A 23211-nucleotide genomic window follows, 5' to 3' on the forward strand; every position below is an offset into this window, starting at 1 on the left:
TAGACAAGACACCCCTCACTAGGGCCAATTCTTGAACTTCATGACACAGTAATTAATTAAAACAGGTTGCAGCAAGACTACAGTATCACAAGGTCTCTGCATCCTGCTCCCTTTCTTTGGTTCCTTACGCAGACAATGGCACTGTCAGGAGCAGGGACACTCATGCAAAACTGGAGTTTGTTGCCACAAATTGGAGCCACAGGCATTGGAAGGCAACACAGAGCAGGCAAGAGAGGAAACAGCCAAACATAGATGACAGCAACTGGAGAGGAACACTCGTTCACTGTGACCACGCAGAAGAACCAGCTGACAGCCCCACAGGTTGCTTACAAGACACCAGGTAGGCTGTTTGGATGGTCTGAGAAAAATCTAGATTTATGCTCAGATCAGTTCTTCCATATTGGACCACTATGTGCAAAATAATGCTCCACAGGGCAGGAAAGAGGCGAGGGAAGTAGTATCAGAGGGCTTGGTTCAGCAACTCCTGATGTCCAGACACCCAGTAGCATCAAGTCACACAAAATACAAGCACAGTTAAAGACACAACACTCTGCTGCGCTTCAGGCTTCTGTGGGGAGGTAGTGGGTTTCTGTGGCTGTGTTTTGGTAGCGGGGGGGGGGGCTACAGGGATGGCTTCTGTTAGGAGCTGCTAGAAGCTTCCCCTGTCCCGTGGAGCCAATGCCAGCCGGCTCTAGGACAGACTTCTGGCTGCTGGCCAAGGCGGAGCCCATCAGGAGCAATAGTAACGTCTCTGTGATAACATATTTAAGAATAGAAGATTGTTGTGGAGAAGAAAGTTCCAGCCAGGGAAAAGGAGAGTGAAAACACAGGAATAACAACGTAGACACCAAGGTCATTGCAGAAAGAGGGGTAGGAGGTGCTCCAGGCACCAGAGCTGAGGCCCCTGTGACCCGTGGTGCAGAGCAGGGCAGGGCAGCTGTGCCCCTGCAGCCCACAGGGGAGCATCGGGGTGCAAAGACCCACCTGCAGCCCCTGGAGGCTCCCATGCTAGAGCATATGGATATCTGAAGGAGGCTGTGACCCCGTGGGAGGCCCAAGATGGAGTAGGGTCCTGCTGGAGACCTGCAGCCTGTGGAGAGGGAAGCCCAGGCTGGAGCAGGTTTTTCCCGGGTAGGACTCGTGGCCCCTGTGGGGGACCCACACTGGTACAGCACCTCATGGAGGAGTGACCCACGGGACAGCAGTTTGGGAAGAGCTGCTGCTCGAGGGACGGACTCACGCTGGAGAGGTCCATCAAGGACTGTCTCCCGTGGGAGGGACCCCATAGGAGCAAGGGAAGGACTCCTCTCTCTGAGCAGCAGCAGAAACAAAAACTGACTGTAACCCCCATTCCCCATCCCCCTGCACAGCTGGGGGGAGGAGGAAAACATGGAAGGAAGGAGGGTGGGGGGAAGGTATTTTTTAAGACTGTTTTATTTCTCACTCTTTGGCTCTTATCCTGTTACTAATAAATATAAGTACTATCCCCACTTTGAGTCTTGTTTTGCCCATGAAGGTAATCAGTCACTTACCTTTCCCAGCTCTTATCTCTATGCATGAATTCTTAGCTGGTTTTTTTCTCTCTCCTCTGTCCAGCTGCAGAGGGAGAGTGAGAGAGTGGCTTTAGTGGGTATCTGGTATCTGGCCAGGTCAACCCACTACAGTGGATTTAATAGTTGAGATTAACACAGCTCTGAACTCGAAGGGCTTTGGGTCAAACTCTCAAGTGAATCATGGAACAGGATTCACAGCCTGGAAACCCCAGAAAACTTGCCCCTCCTGAAAAAGTCAAAATTAACAGAAAAATGCACCTACAAAGAATTATAAAGAAGCACTTCAATGACCTTAGAGTAACTTGCGTTTGATTTCAGACAAGTACTTGAGATTTTTAGCTGCAGACATTCAATGAAAATCAATGGAAGCTCAAACAGTTCAAACTCCACACATATCACAGAGTTGTGACAACATTCAGTGGTCCAAAAAGCAGCAAGGGCCCATTAACAAGCTAATATACCCCCCATGAAATTGAGGGCCATGACAATATTTCCACTTAAGCCAGGATGGGCCTGGTCTTCTGCCCTTCCTCATTTGTTTTGGCTTTGCTCTGTTCTGTCTGCCTAGACCATGCAGAACGTCCTGGCAGTATCAGGAGCAGATGAAGGCAGCAATGAGGAATGAAGAACTACAGGATTAATGACAGTCCACAATGAAATCTCACCCAACTTCTGGGTACCAGCCATACCCCCAAGCTGGAAAGCAGCCGAGCTCACCACATATGACATTCCACCACTCCCTCCTGGACCCCAGTAGTGTGTTTAGCAGGAATGCCTGTATCTTTCTGGGACATCTTGAGCCAGGATAATGGATTCTGAAACATGTAGCTTCCCAAAGACTGAGGAGAGGTAGGAAGATGTCTTAAAAGCCTTTAGATTGGGACCACAGACAAATAACTTTTGAAAACCAGTGTGGAAACCTTTGATAGGCTCCTACCACTTGGCAATACTACAATGTATGTTTGACTTAAGGCAGGTCCCTTGGGCTCCACACTTTGTTTCCCCCATGGAAAAGAAGACTACACCTTTCATCAGTTTGTTTAGCCTGTAAGCAATTCCTAGTGGAGCCTGCCCTATGTGCATGTTCAGTGTTCTCCTAGGGCCTGCTTTTGATCCTATGTACCTGTTATATAAATTAAGAAATCATGTTTCTTCCCTTACATCACTCAAACAAGGCTCCCTTCACAGCACACTGAACTGACTATCCTTCCCTTCTTGCTTGTGCTGTTCCATTCAAAACCACCAGCATTACTGAAGGTTTAGAGCTCCCCATCCAAGCTGTCCAGAGCAGCCCACCGTGCCACAGAGCTGTCTGAGGCTAGCTCTACACACTGCCAGGCAGCACTGGCTACACTCAATCCACACTTGGAAAAGCCAGAGGCAGGCAGTGAGAAAGGAAGCTGGGCTGGGGGTGGCAACCACCAGAGACACAGCAGCAGCCAAACTGACACAAGCCAGCCCTATTCAGTCCTTGCTGCTCAGCTAATGTTTTGGCACCTGTGATAGTAGCTCTAGAATAGACTTTCCAAACCTAAGCCAACAGCCCTGCCAGCAAATGACATAGCCACTTTTCATCCCAGCTGGGGTTTATTGCTATCAGAGAAGGCCACAGAGCACAGCAAGTCTGTCATCAGCAACGGGGAAGCTCCCAGTGAGCTTTAGATCAGAACCAGGTACAGCCAAACCACAGCTGCTTTTAGAGGAGGGTGAATGTTTGTATTTCCTGACATACCCAGAGCAAATCAGGTTAGGAAGAGTAAATTTGATTACTGCAGCTTGAAACTGAAAATGCAGTGCTTTAGCCAAATACAGCTTTGGGCTGCTGTGAATGGTAATAGATATATTTTTCCCAAAGTTAACTAAAATTAAGATACTAAAGCCAAGCCTTCTCTGAGCAGAAATTTGAAAGCCTTTCTCCGAGAGCAATGATTCCAATTTCTTTTTTTAAAAGCCCTACTCTGTTTTGGGAAGGCAGTGGCTTTTCTACATATTCTTTGTTTTCTTGCCCTCGGACTCATTACACCTCTCCTTTTAACTGTCCATGTAAAAAGAGAAGATAACTATCCCGCACTTCTGAAAAAGCGCATTTTCTTGTGATTTGCAAGGAGGGAATATTTTGACTTCCATCAAAGGGCAACCATATAAGACCCTGGGTGCTGTTCCCCAAGTATTACTTAGTAAGCCCCTGTTCCTTCTAAAATCATCACTCCAGTCTTCCATTTCACACTTTTTTGTGTTTCCTTATGGAAGAACAACAAGGTGGGAACACAGGACATAAGGGTTTTGATATCTGATTAACAGGGATGGTGCACTTCTTGCTATGCGGAAAGGCTGAGAGAATTGGGATTGTTCAGCCTGGAGAAGAGAAGGATTTGGGATGACTTCCAGTACCTGAAGGGAGCCTGCAAGAAAGATAGTGACAAACTATTTACAAGGGCCTGGAATGACAGGACAAGGGGGAATGCCCTCAAACTGACAGAGAGTAGGTTAAGATTGGACATTACAAATAAATTCTTTACTGTGAGGGTGGTGAGGCCCTGGCACAGGTTGCCAAGAGAAGCTGTGAATGCCCCATCCCTTAAAGTGTTCAAGGCCAGGCTGGGCAGCGCTTGGAGCAACCTGGTCTAGTGGGTGGCATCCCTATCCATGGGGGTTGGAACCAGATGATCTTCAAGGTCCCTTCCAACCAGAACCATTCTATGATTTCATCCTCTGACAGGCTCCCAGGACAAGCCATGTAGAGCACAGTCACCCAGCATTCTGCAGACAGACACATGTGCTTTGTAATGGCAAGATGCAAGTGCTGACCTGGAAGCAGGAGAGAATGATCTGAATTGAGGCACAGTATCACACTAGGTATGGCTGCACTGCTGGCAGCATAGCACTGGATTACAGCTATCTGCAGCATGCTGGAGGCAAGACCAAATCCACCTGGAGACACAACCTTACACAACCCTGATCTCTTGAAGCCTTGTTTCTTCAGCCACAAAGCAATTTCCTATATCAGTAACACTGTAACATCACTCAAGAATGAAGACCCCAAAACAGTGAAGCACTGAAAAACAGAGGGTTAAGGGTCAGATCTAGTCTTAACCTGGATAACTGGAGATCCTCAGGCTTGCTTTCAAAATCATCCCATTTCTATTTGCAAGACTTAAAACTTTAGTCATCTTCCTCTGTTTACAGTAGCCTAATTTCCATCTTCTGGCCTATACACCTGCAAGACAGGGAACTACTGCCAGCAAAATCTAAGGTGGATACTTAAGTTAGGAGCATATGCCCCATCTAAACCTCATGTTTCCACGTATCTCCACATTGCCTTGCTGCAACACTGCAGTTTTCCCACTGGTAGCCTTGCAACTCAACTGCTGTTGAAAGTTTGGTCACTTGAAAACTGCTTTTTCTGCACACTCCCCTCCACCATTACATGGCAAATCTGCGACCTTCGTTATTTGCTTTACTGTCCACAGAATTTGATATCCCCCACACATTTTGCTCCTTCTTCACAATACTGAAACTTATAAAGGAGGACGAAACATTCTTGGGGCTCAAACACCAAATCAAATCATGATGCTTAATGAGTCGCCACATCTGGAATTCACATTGTTCATTCCAGGTGTGCATGTCCCAAATCAAGGCTAGACTCACATGTAAAAAGCTTATTGCTCTGTCTGTCACTAGTGCAAATGCACAGAGCACTGTTTCAGAGCAGAACAAACAGAGCAGTTGTCCATACCAGTGTTACTGCAAAGAGGAATGTCCTGAGAACAGGATAAGAAGCAAAAGGCCTGTATTTTGGCAGGGAATAATTAAATTTTGTATTAGGAATAAACCCAAGCAATAAGGTAATTAAGCAATGGAACAAACAGCCTAAAAAGGCTGTGATCTTCTACCCCTGATTTAAACACAGTTTATTCTGGGCTGCAAGTAGCAAGACTGGACCAATGATCACTTCAGGTCTACGTCAGCACTATTTTCTATTATTCTAATCTTTCAGCAGCTCTCAGCAGTGTATTTTTCCTAGTTACATCCAGTTTTCAACAGATTACTCTCCCTTTATTCACATTTCCTAGTACAAACACCCAAGGCAAGCTGTTCCTGGACAGCAGCTCCTTGGAACTACGTTGTACCTTTTGTGAGGATTTGGCCCTTAAGATCTCAAGAGTAGAGCCTTAATTCAAAGCACGGATCTTGCTCATTTTACTCCATATTTACCAAGAACAAAGGGAAGACTATGCAAATGCCCTACTACTTAGACCTGAACAAAGTGGAAGCAAACATGTAGATGTGAATGGGAGACATAATAGTAGGGGAAAAAAGCAATCCTTTTCAAAAGTAAAATGACTTTGTCAGGGTCCCTTTGCACTATGTGCATGGATGATTGTGACAAAACAAAAAAGTGCTAGCCTAGCAGATCACCCATGTCAGAGATTAGAACACTTCAAAACCCTCAGTAGTTCAAGCACCTTTCTGGAACTTGAAAGGCTTTCTTAGGAAATGCTTAGCTTCTTTATGTTTTTACATGACTTTGATGTGCACCTAAGAGTGAGGAACCTTAATCTGAAGGTTTTCTATGGAAAAACACCCATATTGTACAATAAATCACAAAATCTTGTCACCTCGATTAACTGAGTCAAAGGTTTGCAAAAACTTTTTGCCAGAAGTTAAAGATTCGGAGTCATTATTTTGATATTCAAATAAGAACCTGGAATTTCCAAGCACTTAATTACTTTCAAAAGCTTCTCCAATAATAGCACTGGAGTAATATTCTAATCATTGACAAGTATGGTGTGCAAGGCAGTTATGCAAATGTCACTTTTCATGCCCATTCTCTCCTTAAAGTGGAGATTTAAAGTTAAGGGATCTGTGAAAACACCATCAGTTCCTGGTGTGTTACAAAACCTCTTCTCTGAGTGCAAACATGGATGTATAAACATCAGCTTGGTTTCCCCCCTCACTATCCACCCTTAACCCCCAGTAGCATTAATGAGAATTATGCATGCATAACGAGCACAGAATAGTCCCCTTATGAATAGGGGCCTTGTTGGAACAATGAATACATTTAACCATTAACATCTAGGGATGTGTCCAACTACCCAATTTAACCAGCTGCCAAACAAAGCTACCCTGACCTATCTGATATCCTCAGGTTCCAACACAGCTCTCTGAAATTTGTTTCCCATTTGTTTTTAAAGGACATGGCAGTGACAGTGGAGTGCATAGCAGAGTAGGGGCTCTTCGTGAGAACAAGCTCCTTGGAGAAGGATATCCCTCCAGAATAGCTGTCACATCCACCATGTGATGGAAGGACTCTGCAGAGGGAAAGACCATGACCCCAGGAAGCAAGCAGAATCGTCAGAAGACCAAAAAAAATCTATATATACGTATTCAAATGCATATATATGCTGGTCATCAGTATTAATAGAAACTCAGTAAGAACAGAGAATGGCAGAATATGGCATAGAATCATATAAAGTAGGCTAAAAAATAAATTCCAAAAGAAAAGAGTAGAAAGACAACTTCTAGGGGAATAATTTTATATCCTCTACAACTCTGAAATTCCTACACAATTGCCTGGCTACAGTTGTTCTTTATTCCTATATTTTAGCTATCAAAATGCAAAAGAGAACCTGAAGATACATATCAATGATACTTCCCCGAGATTTTTCAGTCCACAAAATAATTATAACAGTATTGCCTGTGATATTTAAAATTCTTCCATTGTCTTAAATTCCTTCTGTATTCTTCCAACTAGTGCCTTGAAATTTCATAAGTAAAAACTTCAGACATTAATCATGCATGTATGAATACACTAGGAAGGTAATTAATAACCATCCTTTAAACTGATGTACTGAAAAGAGTAAATGGACTAAAAGAGTAAAATGGACAGATTTATTCTCATGGAAGTACACGCACAGTGCGTATCCATAATACGAGGCAAGGTGGTGGTTGTTCCATCATAAATCATTTGTGTAATAGTGCTGAGCTCCTCATAGCTGTACCAGGCACAGAGCCGCAGGGCTTGTATCAAGCACGATACAATTCATCGGGCAAGGCTGCCAGGACAAGCCTTTGGCATGGCTGCAGCACCTTGTAGAGGCGAGACCACCTTCAATCCACAGGGGTTCCTTTGGGTGTCACCCTGCTGAGCTGCACTGCTTTACCTGCCATCAGATGCCACTAAACTACAGGACTCACTATGGAATTGGCAAAGTCTTCTCAGTTGCTTGACTTTCATCTGACATCCTAAAATAGGGAGATAAATATTGTCATTACATTCTTCTATAGAGGGTGGTCCTAAGGACCAGCGTTGATAAAGCAGTTCAGACACAAAGGGCTCAGTGCACATGTCAGCATTGCTACAAAAAAATATTTAGCTCTTGTAAGGGACAAAACACAGCCATAAAAAAAGTATTCTGGACACCTGTTACCTTTCTAATGGACAGAACAGCTTGGCACACAGTCCTACTACCTTTGCTCCACACACAACACAGGTCAGTTCCCTTCCAGACCGCACACTTTGGATCTACAGACCACCCTGGGTCATGAAGGACACAGAAAGAGGGAAAAACCTTGTTCTCCTAAGTCTGTGCTACGTAATCCTGTGGACCCAGCTCTTAGCTTGAGGCTCAGGTTAATTCTGTGGATTGAATCTGAAGAAGATACTGAAGAAGTATTTTATGTTTTTCCATCAAATAATACACTGCCTTAAAATATTACATCTTCTCTGTAGAATGTAGAAAGAGGCTTGCCTCCCCATACAATTTTATCCTTAATATAAATCATTAAATATTAGTGAGGTGCCTTATTTCATCCACTGATGTTGCTCAGTAGTTACTTTAATGTGGACAAAACAAATACCTTTAAATATATCTTTACAGATACCAGGATGAGTTTATCATATCAAATACTGATACCTAATTCAAATCAACCAATTGATACACTAAGTATAAATGTTGCTGCAGGCCTGGCTGCTGTTTGCAAATTGATTCTGATCCATCAAAATTCTTATTTCCCCTAAAAGCAGTAGCTGTGCTCTAAAACTCTTAAGTGATGAGTATGTATTTGAAGTATTATTAAACATATGGCTTTTTATCATGTCATTTTATGCTTTCATAGAAGAGAGATTCAATTACAAAGACTTTACAATACTTGGAACTCTAGCTCTAGTCTTATACCATTTAAAAGCAAAACCCTTTCACTGCCCAGGGTGCATTTTGCACGTATTTTTGCTTTTTACAGATCCTCAGGTTATGCCAATTTTCATGATTAATCCTTACAAAAGCTTTTACTTATTTTGATGTATTTACTTTATTGATTTATACAGCCATTATCATGCCTGCAACATACTGGGGTGGGGGGCATTATTTTTATACTAATTTCTGATAACAATCCGACAGCAAAACTTCCGTGGCACATAACATGCTATAGAGGCAGCTCTTGGGAGCCACCAGTATTTTAAGGATGGGTCATTTCTGACTAAGCTTGTTCTCCATCCTGAGATCCAATTCAACACCAGAATCACCAGGCCTTGAGCTAACCATTTAAAAAAAAAAGAAAAATCACTATACAGTCTTTTCAGCAGAGATTTTCGAAAGAATAAGTAGACCATACGAGTTGTAGGAATACTTGGCTCTTTCCCGTGACTCAGTTTGACAACAAGATTGTGCGCTGGGGGAGAGCAGGTTCTCTGCTGACTCTTGGATTCCTTCCCAAGACATTTACAGGAAAGGCTGATCTGAGTAACTAAGCCAGTCATCTTCTCACCTGGACCAAATGTTGATGTAAGTCACCGAGGACAATGCTTTTTGGGGCTCATAGATATGAAAACTGCCAGTTTCCACCTGGAAGTGGAACAGCAATTCCATCTTTATGAGGCACTAAGTAAGTTTAAACAGATTTTTTTGCCTATAGATGACTCCCAGGAGGCATTACCAAGTGGGCAGCTGGTCCTGTGTCAAACAGAAATTTAAGACACAGCAAAAGAAGGGGAAGAAAAGATATCACTGCTAGCAGAAGTCTTGCCTGCATCCACAGCCATCACCAGCCTTAGGTTAACACTTCTGTCTGAGCCTGAAGAGTGCTAAAAAATCCTGAAAAGATTAATGAAGCAAGGAACCTTTCTTCTAAGGTTGCAAGCTGCAAAAGCATAGCTTTTCTTCTACTCAGAACACCTATCACAGCAAGTACAGAATACACACCCCTGACTGCTCAGAGGCTGGATGAGAGAAGTGAAGGAAGGACAGCTTTCAGGTTCAGAAACCAAGGTGACTTCTAGCCTTTTTCCTCACATAAAGAATTAAGTGAAAGTCAGCCTGAAGAAATAAGATGGAACTCAATGATGTTTTTTCTGGCTGCAGTCTACGACCCTTTAATAGCAGCTTTTCAGCAATGAAAGAGCTCACACTAACACACCATGATACAGCCTGTAGACAGGGAAACTGAGGCACAACTGGCCTTGGCTATGCAGAGAGTGAAAAAGATGGGAATAGAATCCATCTTACACTGGACCAGTCCATCCCTCCAACAGGTAGTCTGTGCTGTAAACCAACAAGAAGCCTGTGTGTTCATAAATAAACAAATACTAAGTAATCCCAAGGACATTTCAAACTTGTATTACACTCAAGATTGTCTAAAAGAAACAGAAACCTCATAGAAACAAGATTATTTTTTGTGCCATTTTTAAAAATCTTAAGCACCCTACGCAGTTTCTAAGCATTAACACAACTGTGCTCACCCAGCAATCTTTGCTCTCAGATGCACCTTTCAGCCACCCTACTGAAGGTAGTCCCACACAGCCACGTATGGCAGGTGAACAGGACACACAAGTATGAACTGCAGTTCACACAACAGGATTTTAGCATCTCACTCTGATGGGGCAAAGACCTCCCAGAGCCAATAAAGCGAGTACATGTCACATCTGGCACACACCAGACTCACCAGTGGCTTTTGACAGAATGCTGCTGGGAGCAAAATGCGTTTCATTATTGCACCTTTAGCAGGGGAACTACAGACTTCTCATCAACAAGATAAAAATAAAAAGCTGAGTGTTAAGAGAAAAACAACAAAATAACGTGTGGCATGCTCCTTTCTCAACATAGATGGGAGTTTTGCCACAGACTGAGATGAAATGAGATCCTGTCTAACACATGCACCACATGCATCAAGGAGCTTCTGGTAGGAATCTTGGACTTTCCTGTCACTATGCAGAAAGTAAAACAATTTTAATGTATAAATTGTTAATGCATGTCCAGCTCTGCCATGGGATGTTCAGCACACACACGTGGTAATGAACACTCCTGCTGATTTAAGGTGCAGGATGACAGAGGATAATAAAGCAGCTTTTAACAGGACAAAATCTCCCCTTCAGAAGTGCATCCCTGAGCACAACCTGGGAATCTGTGCTCTTAGTAAAGCAGTAGAGCAGCAAGATAAAGCTAATCATCCCTTTGGTAGTTCTCCACAAGATGATTATTTAGAAGGTAAAGAGTTCCTAGAAGTCTTTCACAAGTGACAAATATTTTCTCTGCTTCCCAGAAATCAGCCCAATTCTTCTCTCTTATCATACATTTACAGACTTGGGGTTTTTTGCATGCTCATACACTAGTCAATCAGCCAGAGAGAGAACTGAGCATATATAAATGGGCAGGATGTTCTCGTGGTCACACGATTACCAAAGGAATCACAAGAGGACTTTTATTCTGGTTCTGCTCCAATTCACTGCCTGAATGCAGACAAGTCACAGACTCCAGTTGGGTTCATTCAGTTTTCCTACTGAGAACTTGGAAAGCAGTGCCAGGCAGGCACCACCGTGCTCCGTGCCACAGAGCAGCCTCTGAATAACCGGAACTTCACAGGGAGCCCATGCCAGCGTGCAGGGAATGCTGTAACACAACCCAGGGTTCACAGGGCATTGCCGAGGCGGCCCCGTGTCTGGGAGCGATACCACACGTAGCAGCACACATCAAGTCTGAGGTATCCAGACTCCCTGGAACCAAAGGCTTAGGCCCTTGGCAGGATTAACACAGCCGTTCACCCTTGGAGACAGCATAGAATTCTCTCTCATCAAACTGCTAACCAAGGAGCTCCTACAAAAACATCCCGGCTCAGTCTGTGATAATCAAAGTACAAGTCCAGGAACACATTACCTCATTTTCCAGTGTAGAGGAAGACACAAAAAAATCCTTTCCTGTGGATCACAGCCAAGGCAGTAGTATCCTTACCTGACCAACCTGTCTGTTATTATTTGCAGCAAATTACCCTTGAAACATTCCCATTGTTCCAGAAAAGTAGGGTACCAGACAGGAGCACTGACTCCACTAGTAGAGAAGGAAGTGCTAGAGACAGACCAAGAAGACCTGCTGCTCAAAAATACCTGTTTGGGCCTCTTATCCATCCCATGTCCAAACACTTCTTCCTTAACCCTGCCCTCAATAACAGACTAGAATCCAAAGCAGAAAAATCTCATGTCTTTGGGGGGAAACTGTGGAAGAGAAATTTAAAAAAAGACTCCTGGACACCTCTAAGGTGGTGACAATTTCCAGAAAGGTTGCTGCAAGAGTCACATTGCATCTCAAAAAGAAAAGCGTTTTTCCCTCAGGAGTCTTCTTCCTTCCCTTGCCACTACATTTTATACAAGAGGCTGGGAGCTCCTGCCCAAAGCCACATCTCACTGTACATACTGCTGACACCCCTCTCCCATCCACTCAGCAATCCCAGCGACCTGCTGCAGACCAGGCAAACACAGGGAAGCAGCTTCCAGTCCACCAGTCCCCATAAGGCTTGTATCCAGGATCCATTACCATATCCTAGATCCATCAGCATGCATCTTCAGCACCACAACCACAACTAATACACCACAAGAGGTATAGGCTACAAACTCTCCCAAGTATTTAGAGTTAATTTTATTACAGGTGAAATGGGCACCACCCATAAGAGGGGAGAGAAAACATACACCTGACAGTCTGTCTGCTGATCCCTCTCCCAGCACTGAGTTGGGCCTCTCTCCTCAACTGAGCTGCCAGTTCTCCCAAAGGTTATAAGAACTCAGTAAGTATTAAGACTTTAACCTCTGTCAGATTTGTTGTATTAGCCTGTAAATAGTAGCTTGAGATTAGTCAAGGGTTTTCAACACTCCTGTGATTGAAAATATCTCATAAACAATCAGGACTGCAAAAGTTTCAGTCTTTAGAGAAAATAATCCAAAACCAACATGCAGGCACTGAGGACTGAGGAGCACCCCAGTGCAGTGCAGGTTTGGCCCACAGGACCAGAAGTGAGTGGGAACATGCTGCTCTCCAGTGTCACCCCCACCTGCCCATCACTCTTTCCCTCTTCTGCTTTAACTGACATTTGAGGTCTTCAGGGGACACGCTTCAACATTTGTGTATTGCTAAAATTCATAATAAAACGAGCCTCAGTGTGAGAGAGAAACGTGTGAAGGGTAGGTTGTATTAAGATATATTCACTAGTAATAGCTGCCAGATGAAAACACTGGAAAACACTTCACTATCTCATTAAAAGAGAGCACAGGATACATAACTGCCTGGCAAGCTATCATCATTAAAGCACAAAAGCTTTGGTGGAGCTGAGTAATACTCAAGAAACAGGGAAGATCAATATGCACCACTTTTCTGCAGCTCTGCTCCACTCCTCTTCAAAAGAAACCTTTATGAGCTAAAATTTAAAAGCACATTACCCTCTCTCACCCTCTCTCATGCAGATTATTTTCGAAGAGCTTGTTAATTCAACAGGAAAGTTCAATATGACACAAGAAAACAATGAAAGAACCCTCCACGGCAAGGGAGTTAGAACTAGGTGATCTCTGAGATCCCTTCCATCCCAAATCATTCCAGGATTCTCTGAAGTATCACTGCATCTACACCTTGACCTTCTGCAAATGCAGAATTTTCTCAAAGTTTCATCTACAGCAGCAGAGTTTCACAGAAAGTGTAAAACAATCAATTTAAAGTTTGAGGAACTTTTTCCAGAAAGAGTTCAGGAGAGATGGTTAAGCTTTCATCGAAATGGATGAAAAGCCTCATTTTCCTTCTTTTTTAGCTCTCCAAGACAAACACGACCTCATGCCTCTATCAGCACAGAACAGTAGCACCAAGTTTCAAAATGCCATTCCTGCAGACCTCTTCTTGCCACAAAATGACAAATGATTCCTTACCCAAGGATAACTCTACACCTATGTGTCATCTCAGCTACTTCATGCAAAGTGAAGATCACCAGCACTATGCAGTCATTCACAGCCCTAAGAGATCAGCCCAATGGCCTATCAAATTTAATCTCCAGGACAGAAACTCATGCCAGAAAACATATCCAAAACTCATCTAAGATAAGAAGTCTTTCCATTAAACTCTGCAGGCTTTGAATTGAACTGCTCAAAAAAAACCCAAAAATCAAACACACACACGCACACACACAAAAAAAAGGCAACAACCCAAACCGAAACTTATACTGTCACACATCTGTTGGCATAAGGCAGCTAGAGACTGCGACATGAGATTGATAGTCTCTGCTTTCTTATTCCGATTCCTGTAAACATTTTCTTCAAACAGACTCACTGAATCGTTTAGGTTGGAAAACACGTAAAAGTGAGCGATGCAACTCCATTATATAGACAGATATATTGTCATTCACGAGTTTAATCACGGTTTTATACTATAAAGCAATTTATCCCCTTGCCATGAATTTTACAGAGTAGTTGTAGAATACGCAAAAAAAAAATAATCTGTTCTTATTATCTGTGTGTTAGTTTCCCCTTTCAGTGCTGCCAGGCATTGTTGAGGAGCTGTGAAAAGGCAAAAGGGAACACCACTCCGCTCATCAACTTTTCCAAATGCTGCAGACTTGCTGCTTAACTAAGCAAAACCCAAGTTCTTTTGGCTGTGTCCTTCCAAGGTGTCACCCCTGCCTCTCTTTATGACAGCGCTCCCGAATTCATCTGCAGGATAACTCTTCCAAATCAGAATTTAGAGAGTATTCACCACCCGCTCGAGGACCCCACATCCGAGCAGTAAAACAAGCCTTCCCTAACAACTCGGCTACTGATTTGCGTTCCACGACAGAGATCCTTCCCGCGAAGAATCCTCTGCGGCAGGTACTCAGCAAAGGGACCGCACAGGTCTGAAACACGCGGGTAAGACAGACCGCGCTTACGGTGGAGACCGACAAGCAGCACCTGCACAGTGTAAAACCGCAGGAGTCATCCCGGTCTGCTCTTCCTACAGAATCTTTTAGTTGTTTTAGCAAGCGACGTTCCAAACGCGCTCCGCTCCCCGCGCCGGCAGCAAAGCCGGGCTGGATGGAGGCATCGGGGGCGCACCGGCCGCTCGCAGCTGCAGAGCCCCGAGCCCCGCGCATCCCCTCCGCTCGCGGAGCAGCCCCCCGCAGGTGTGTCGGTACTGACCGGCCGTGGGCACGTCGGGGACCAGCTTGAGGGGCCCGATCTGCCGCAGCTGGAACGCCGTCCGCACTTCGTGGCAGCTGGGGGACCTGCCCGCCGCCGCCCCGCAGCACAGCCCCGCCGCCGCCAGCAGCCACAGCCCCAGGACGGCGCCGGCGGCCATCTCGCAGCCCGGCACACGGCCGCGGGCCGCCGGAGCGCTGCGGGCGCGGGCCGGGTCCCGGTGCCGGTCCCGGCGGCGGCAGCAGCAGCGCTGCCCTGCCCGCCGCCCGCGCTCCTCCTCGGCGGGAGCGGCCGCCGCCGCCGCCCGCCCCTCCCCTCCCCTCCCCTCCCCCCCCCGCGGGATCCGAGGGGCGCCACCGCCCCCCGATCGCGGCTGGAGAAGAGGGAGAGAGGGGAGAGAGCGCTGGCACAGCTCCCGTGACACGCCTCGGGGGAAGCTGCTGCCCGGCCCCGCGGGACACCGACACGGAAGTTCTCCAAGAGCAGCGGTGCGGTCCCTGCGGGCCACGCAGACCAAGGGAGCGAACCGAGGTCAGTGGAAAGAGTCCCGAAAGAAGGAAGATCAGCACCAAGGGAGAGGCGCGCTCGCAGCGTGTGGTCGTTGGTAACAACAGGTACAGGAGCAGACAGAGCAGTAGGTATAAACCCCCTGAGCGCTGCAGGGTGGAGGTTTGCTTCGATTCCGAAATTTCTAGCAGATGACATGGAAGGGTCTTCACTAGACAGGTGTTAACTCCAGCCAACAGTCCCAGCAGAGACTTTACACCAGGATACATCTCTCTCTATACAGCTGCGGATATAAATTGTTAATTTGGACAAAAGCCAGCGGCAGATCTATCCTATATGGTCTGGGGGACATAGCCCCCTCCTGGGGATGACACCACCTTGAGAGCAGCCACTGTCACCATCGGAGAGCTGGTCTGCGATCTTTTCACCGCCCTAAGCAAGCTTCGGTATCAGCTGCTCTGCCACACGTTTGAGAACAGAATTACCTTCAACGCCCATGAATATCTTCCATTTCACACAAACACTCCATTTCCAGAGATGCCAAACCCAAGCGGTCTCCCACAAAGAGCCTCATTTGCATGGTACCTTGCACAGGCATATGGAGCACGTTAGTAGTTACAAGAATGACTATTGTTTGAGGCCATTATGTGCGATTTCTTTAAGGTTACTTGCAACCTTCAAGATGCTTCTAATGTGCTTCTGGAGCAACGGGGGAGCCCACCTGCAGCTAATTTAACCATTATACATTCCCATAGGTAGTAATGAGCTCAGTGCTGAAGTTGCCCAAGTTGTATTTTAATAGCTAGAAGTGCAAATCCTTTTAAACGATTTGTTGTATTTTATCAAGACAATAAGAGATAACTCTCACTTTTTTGAAGAAAAAGCAATTTGATTCAGAACATTTAACTTGTAGACTAAAAAAACCCAAACTGGAAGAACAAATCAGCCATTTAATCAGGCTTCTAAACTCCAAAGCAAAGAACAAGTCACCTTTGAAGCCCTGTGTTCTGAGTCCTTGGCTCATCCTGCAGTTTTCCAAGGTCAGACAAGAGCCCAGGACACCACAGGACGAGACAGCACACCCAAAGGGCTGATGGCCATGGACATCAATACAGGTTGACTTTGCTGTCAGCTTAATAGGGGTTATACAGCCAGCAAGCTTTAAGTTACATACACACGTTAGCAGGATCAAATCGAGGAGGCAACAGGTAGATTAAAGAGAGATGCGTGAATAATCAGCATCAGTGAAAGAACAATTAGCATCATAAGGCACAGTACCCTGGCTGACAAACTATTGTCCAGCATGTGGGTTTATGTACACAAGGAAGATAAATAAGTTGCCCCCAGTAGCATTTTGCATAACCTTGGGCCCAGTCCTAAAAGACTTTAATTTAGACAATACTCCCATTGACTTCAGTGGGAGCTCTGCCAAAAAAGAAATGGCAGGATGATTGATCTGATGAATAATTTACTTGACAAATAACAGCATTATTTGGCATATACGTTATTCTATTAATATCATCAAATGAGTCCCGTGCAAGGGCTTGAGGCATTTAATTTAGTGGGATTCTTGCCATTGTTTTCAGTGGGTGGCAAGTTCAAATCTCAAATGGCTAATTATTTTCTAGCATGGTTTATTTTAATGCCTCATCTTTATATGATGGGTGTTCTTTTCCTCACCTGGCTTTTTAAGTCAGGTGACAATTATTTTACTTTTTAATTGGTCCTCAGATCATTAGTAGAGGACAGTCCATTACGTTACCATCTTCAGCTCCCCTCTTCTCCTCAAAATCCTGCCAAGAACCTGAATTATCCACATGCCCAAATTCAGTAAAAACCATGTCAGTTAATCGTAACACCCATACATTTAATACTGGTTACTTCAATACATAATATTTATATTTCTTGTTGTTTTGTGATAACTATAGAAGCATTAAATAAAGGTGACACGTTACATTTTTTTGGGCTGGAGTTTAATTTTTTTTCCCCTCTGCAAAAAAATGTTGACCTTCCACACACTGTTCAGGTGTATGTTTTTGTCACTGATTACATCCATAGCAAGGAGTGGTCATTACCACCATCAGCAGCCCCAGGTGTTCACACGCACAGTCACAACCCACAGGTAACCACTGGCCTCCCTGCATCTCTGGGCTGACACTGAACCATCACACCTCTCTCCTGGCACTGCTTTGGTGACAAATATAACCTTCTGGCACCCATGAGTGTGCAAGATTGCTACTGAAACTCACCCAGTGTAAAGTGACAGGCACTGCAGGTGTTTCTCCCTATGAAGTGATGATGAAACCAAGGTGTCACATTTGGACGTGACTGACTTCCCAAAGGACTGAGAACACACACCACAGGCATAATACAGTGGACTCCAATTAATTTAGGCCTTATTTCTCCGAAACACATGCTCCACATACCGCAGGGCAGTCAGACTGACTTTATGGAGGTAGTCAGGTGCTTCATGGCAAACACATGCCCAAGTGCTCTACTGGAAGAGGGCTGCAGATAACAGAAGAGCTATTCAGCTAATTATTGTACGTGACATGCTATCACACTTGAGCAATTTGATTGGAACAATCTCACCTTGTCAACAGGTGTCTTGTATTATAACATGCGTATTTATTAATTGTACATCACTGAGAACTGTATCAGTACTTCTTACAATGTACAGCAATATAAATCTGCTCAAACAATCTGCTCGGTCTTAATCCTGCTAAAGTGACCACAATACTCAGCATGAGCTTTGGGCATATAAGAAAAACTGGGATCAGGCCTAGAAACAGGGTTTTGTGTTCCTGCTACCTCAGCCATTCCCTTGTTGAATATAGCCAGAGCTTTGCCAGTGATTTAAATGGAAGCTGGACTAATTCCCTTATGTTTAAGATAAGCTCATCTCCAACACTGGATTTTCCACCAATGAGACGTAATGGGCACCAGGTCTGCTCTTGCCAATTCGGCTGCCAGAGGAAAGCCCTTGCTTGTATGTCTCAGCCAGGCCAGGAAAGCCAGTAATCTAGTCTTTAAAACTTTGTTTTATCTTTAGAGATCTGATTTTCTAAGGTTCACGTTTTACTGAAGCACCTGAGGAACTGAAACAGGTTCCTTAATTTTACTTCTGTCCACTAAGTCACGGGAATGAGCCCAAAACACATGCTGATTTTCATTTAAAAAACAACTTAATCAGCTTCAAAAGAAATGCAAAATCCTCTCTCTGTAATTAAGACAAGTTTCTTTTTCCAGGTTTTTATAATTTCCGGTTTTTTCTTCTTTTAAGAAAGTTAAACCTATTTTCTAAAGACTACTATATTTCAAGTCAGAGCAAACTTTAAAGCTGAGTATGAAATTTTAAATATAGATCTTAAATAGTAAAAAAAAATCATGCATGAAATATTCATAAATATGCCAAGACTAAAAAGCACTGTTTGAAAATAATTTCTGGTAATTTTACTCAATTTCCTCATCATGTTAAGTGATGAGAACTAGGAAACTAAAATAAAAATTACTAGTAGAAACCTATCATTCTCTTTTTTGTTTAGAGGTTCCATTTTGTTCTCTTCTCATACACTCCAAGTACTGAGCAGAAGGAGAACGAGCATTCTGCCATATCATGAACTGTTTCCTGCATTGCATGTACTCCACATGGAAAAAATATGTGCAGACCTTTTTGGTGATCAGAATGCAGTATTCCTCTGCTGGCTCATTGTTTCATGGATATTTTTCACTTTACCAAATGTACAGTTTACAAGTGCCTGTCATATTTTTTCTGAAAGAAAAAAAAAATCATGCCTGAAAAGCACAGCTGTTAACTCTACCATAAAACTCATTTTTAAAAACATTATTAGGCCACCAACCAGCAGAAGATCTATGAAAGAAATACAATTGATATGACAACACAGCAAGTCAGGACAGCCACTAGTTAAGAGAAAACATTCTACAGACAATGCTGAACAGAATTCTACTTTTTCATAATTTTCTAGTGTTTCGTTTTAACAGTGTGAGAGCAATTATTTTGGTTCAGGCCAAAAATCCTTCAGCCCAATTACTTGTCTCCCGTGGCAGACATCAGACCCACCATGCTTATTTAGAAATTACACCATGTGCAGCATATCAGCATTCTCCCTCTCCAGATCTCAGCTCCAAGTCCCACCCTGCTACCCAGAGACTGCTGTGCATGTTCTCTGACATGAGCTGAGAACATCAGTCTAATCCCCAGAGGAGCAGCTTTTTTCTTGGTCATAAAAAATATAGCCCTGAGAAATTAGTATCTTGGCGAAGATGTAACAGAGGAAAAGGCACAGATTTTAATGACTCAATAAAACAGCACCTCCCAGGGCTGGTAACTGCCATGATCCAAGACAAACACGCTGTGGAGGTGACTGCATGATAACAGTTTTCCCATCTCAGTAGCACCAGCTCTTTCTGTTTGAATTCTTCCTCAAGCATCCTGGTCACCAAGCAGCTGACAAGATGAATACACTCTTTGCCCTTACCTGCATGGCTCAGCATACAAATTAATTTAAACTGGGACAAGCAAGTAGTCTCTGAACTTACTCATGTGAGAAGCTGCCACACACAGTCCAAGGGAAATCAAGGAGATTATTCAAGGAGCAAAGGTTGCATAATGTAAGCAGAAGAATCTAGCTCTAGTTTCACATACTTCAAAACACCAATAATGGAAATAAGTTTCATATAGAAGAAGTCAGTAACTTACTGAGCATCTTTCAGAAGCTGCTCCCCCCAACAACAGGAGAGCCATACCACAGCAAACACCAAGAATTCACAGCTGATCCCACAAACACCAGCATCAAACTCACAGTGCTAAGGATTATAATACACTGCTAAAAGAACATATATAGGAAGTAATTTTTTGCTCTCCAGAATGGTCCAGCTGGATGGACACACAGGGCAGAGGGATGTGTGGACTCAGGCTGGGGCACACATGCCCCACTGAGCAGTTGTAATTCAGAGCACTCACCCCCTTACCTCCCACAAAATGTGTACCTGGGGCTTCCATAGTGACAGACATATGTCACATTTAAAGTGCCAGATTTAACCTTAAAATACACATCAAAAGCTGCCTTTGATTTCTGATAATCTTACAAGAACTCCTGGCTGTTTCCTCCCTGACCAGTAAAAGTCACAAGATGTTCAGTGGACATTGTTAATGAATTCAAAACAGCTTCTAGAAATTCAATCTTTTCTTCGAAAACAGTGCCCTTATTCAAAGGCTTATGGTATGGAACAAGATCATCTTCCAAAAGTACAGTTCATAAAAAATTAAAAAGATCACATAATACTTATAATAGAAGTGTTAATAACATCATTATAATACTTGTAATAGCTTTTTCTTGCAGAACATAATGCCCCAACTGTCATTTGTCTAGCTGGGCACTCAAAAGATGATTTTTAACTATGTGTCAGAATTTGAAGTTAATTAAAACTAATTGCCCACTGTACTGTAAGCGATGCCATTGCATTTCCAAATAGCTCTGTTTCCATGGGATGATTTACTTAACACCGGTGTCTCTCACTGACTGAATTCTCTGTTTGCCTTAATTGTGTTGTTCAAGTTGTTTATCTTTTCTTTCTGCCCTGCAACTTTACATGAAAGGTCATCAGTAGCAAAGTTCATTGTAAGATTGACACTTCATCAATGTGGCAGAAAGCATCCTAGAATATCAACTAGTTTATCAAAATGAATGAGCTCCTCTGGCACCTCATATTACTGTTCCCACCAGCCACCACTTTCTGTCCTCAGATTACTTGTTTATGTGCTCAGTTTTGTAGCAAAACTTTACAGCTCAGCACCACTGTTCTGGTACAGCAGTATTTGATATCTTTACCGCATGGGTGCAAAGTAAATCTCTTTAATGAGAACACATACAGCCAGAAAACAGTGCTGCTACTCCCTCACACCACTAGCATATGTGCAGACTTTTTCAACTTTCTGTGTGTCCAGAGTGTAAGTCTCCACATGCTGGATCACATAACATGATAGTACCCCCTCCCTTCACGGGGAGGGTATGAAGGGTGTGAACCTAGGGTTAAATAAGAGCAGAGGTAGCCAGGCACAAGTTTCTGCAGCTGCCCCCCAGCATGAGGGACTGGGGGACTGCAGTAGTAGGCAGGGATTATTTCTGGAAGGAACACAAGAAACTGAGGAGGAAGAGAGGGCTCTGGATTTCCAGCATGCCACAGGTTGAGTCTAGTGAAAAAGCATAGCCCTTTCTGCAACTATGACAAAAGCAGGCTGCTTGCCACCACGTTCACATACAGCATGGCAGGTTCACATCACCTGCCCACTTCAACTCACTGAACTTTCCCCATCTGACATCTGCAAATGGTGCTAGGACAGAATTTCTAGGACTGCTGTCAGCCTTGTGGCATCACACCTGCAGAGCCTGATGGTGGTGGTAATGGAGGCAGGAAGCCTTTGCCATGGTATCACTCTTTTCCTTACAATTTGGTAGTAGGAGTTATATCAAGAAACCCAACAATACACCTGTGTGAAGTACCTGCCCTTGACCAAAGCATCTTCCAGTCAGCACACGGCATCATAAGCACCAACAACCAGTAGGGAGCTGGAATAAGCCCTGAAGGAAACTTTTGTTGCTGTAGAAAACATATTATAGAGGACCAGCTCCTGTATATTTATGTTTTCCAGCCTAAGAACGTGCCTTAAAAGTTATTTAACACACGCAAACTTGCCTTGCTCCCTGAAGTCAAATCCTGCCCAAACCCATCCCAAGTGCCAAGAATCCTATTCAAGCCCAGCTCCACAGGGCAGGTGGTGGTCAGATGAGACAGCCAACTTGCTCTGTGGACAATCATCAGCTTGCCCTGCGCTCTTGGGCAGGAGCCTCTGCAAAGCCACTCAGCACAAGTCATCCACAACCTACCTAGAGACCCACTGGGTATATGAGGGGCTGCAGGGGAAGACTGTGTTAAAATTGCTGGCATGGAGACAGACCATCATTTATTAGTAAAATCTGCAGTGGAGAGATGACAGATGAAAAAAGCACCACATGTCACCAAGCCCAACTTCCAGTTGTTTGATTCACACTATACTCCTAGTCCGCTCCATTATGAAGGGCAACAGCAGCTTGATAGCCTGGAGACTGGATAAGCATTAGCAGAACAGGCACAAGTCACTGCTGAAATATGCCTGGGAAGTTTGCCTGTGTAGTCTGAAACACATGTGGTTAAAATATGCTATTCATAAAAAATACATGTTGAAAACAACTTTTTCTAATTGGCATTCACTGTTGTCAGTTCTATACAAACACTTCTGCTAAAGATTTCAGTGCCGAGGAGCACTCCAATAGGAGAATTCCGAAGTAGAAATCTACACTTCAAGAAAACTATGAAAAGCTTCCTGGTTCCACAGTGGTGGAAGCAAGTTTCATAGTTTCTCTCTGGTTCAACATCTGCCCAGTACATTCACTGCAAGTGGACTTGGAGAGGTGTCTCTCAGAACAGGAGCTGGAAATGGTGGAATTGGGCAAGTCACTTGCCTAACTTCTCCCACATCAGGGCAAATACTCAACCCCTTTGCAAACTGAGCAAGTATGACATAGAATCAGAAAAATAAAAAGTAAGCACACTGGGCTGCATTTGAATGTCTGATACGTTCCACACATACCACTGCATTTTTTAAGAACTATATTTAACAACTGGTTTCTTTTGTTTGAATATTGAAAGTCATCTTTTGCTGTTTTGTCTTAC

General features: G+C 44.0%; 1 protein-coding gene across 6 annotated transcripts in view; it reads right to left on the minus strand.

Annotated features, from left to right (window-relative positions):
- LOC116791870 (glypican-5-like) overlaps positions 1-23211 on the minus strand; it is a 434010-nt gene that overhangs the window by 367788 nt on the left and 43011 nt on the right. For 4 of the 6 annotated variants that reach the window (XM_032698295.1, XM_032698293.1, XM_032698291.1 and 1 more), the window contains exon 1: positions 14971-15143. The exons of the other annotated variants lie outside the window; for them this stretch is intronic. In XM_032698295.1, coding sequence (XP_032554186.1) covers positions 14971-15130 — 160 coding nt within the window. In that variant the 5' untranslated portion in view covers positions 15131-15143. Of the gene's footprint in view, positions 1-14970; positions 15144-23211 lie in introns of those variants that run through there. 6 annotated transcript variants of the gene reach the window in all.

Source organism: Chiroxiphia lanceolata, chromosome 10 (genome assembly GCF_009829145.1).
Source record: "Chiroxiphia lanceolata isolate bChiLan1 chromosome 10, bChiLan1.pri, whole genome shotgun sequence".
In the NCBI taxonomy this organism is placed as follows: domain Eukaryota; kingdom Metazoa; phylum Chordata; class Aves; order Passeriformes; family Pipridae; genus Chiroxiphia; species Chiroxiphia lanceolata.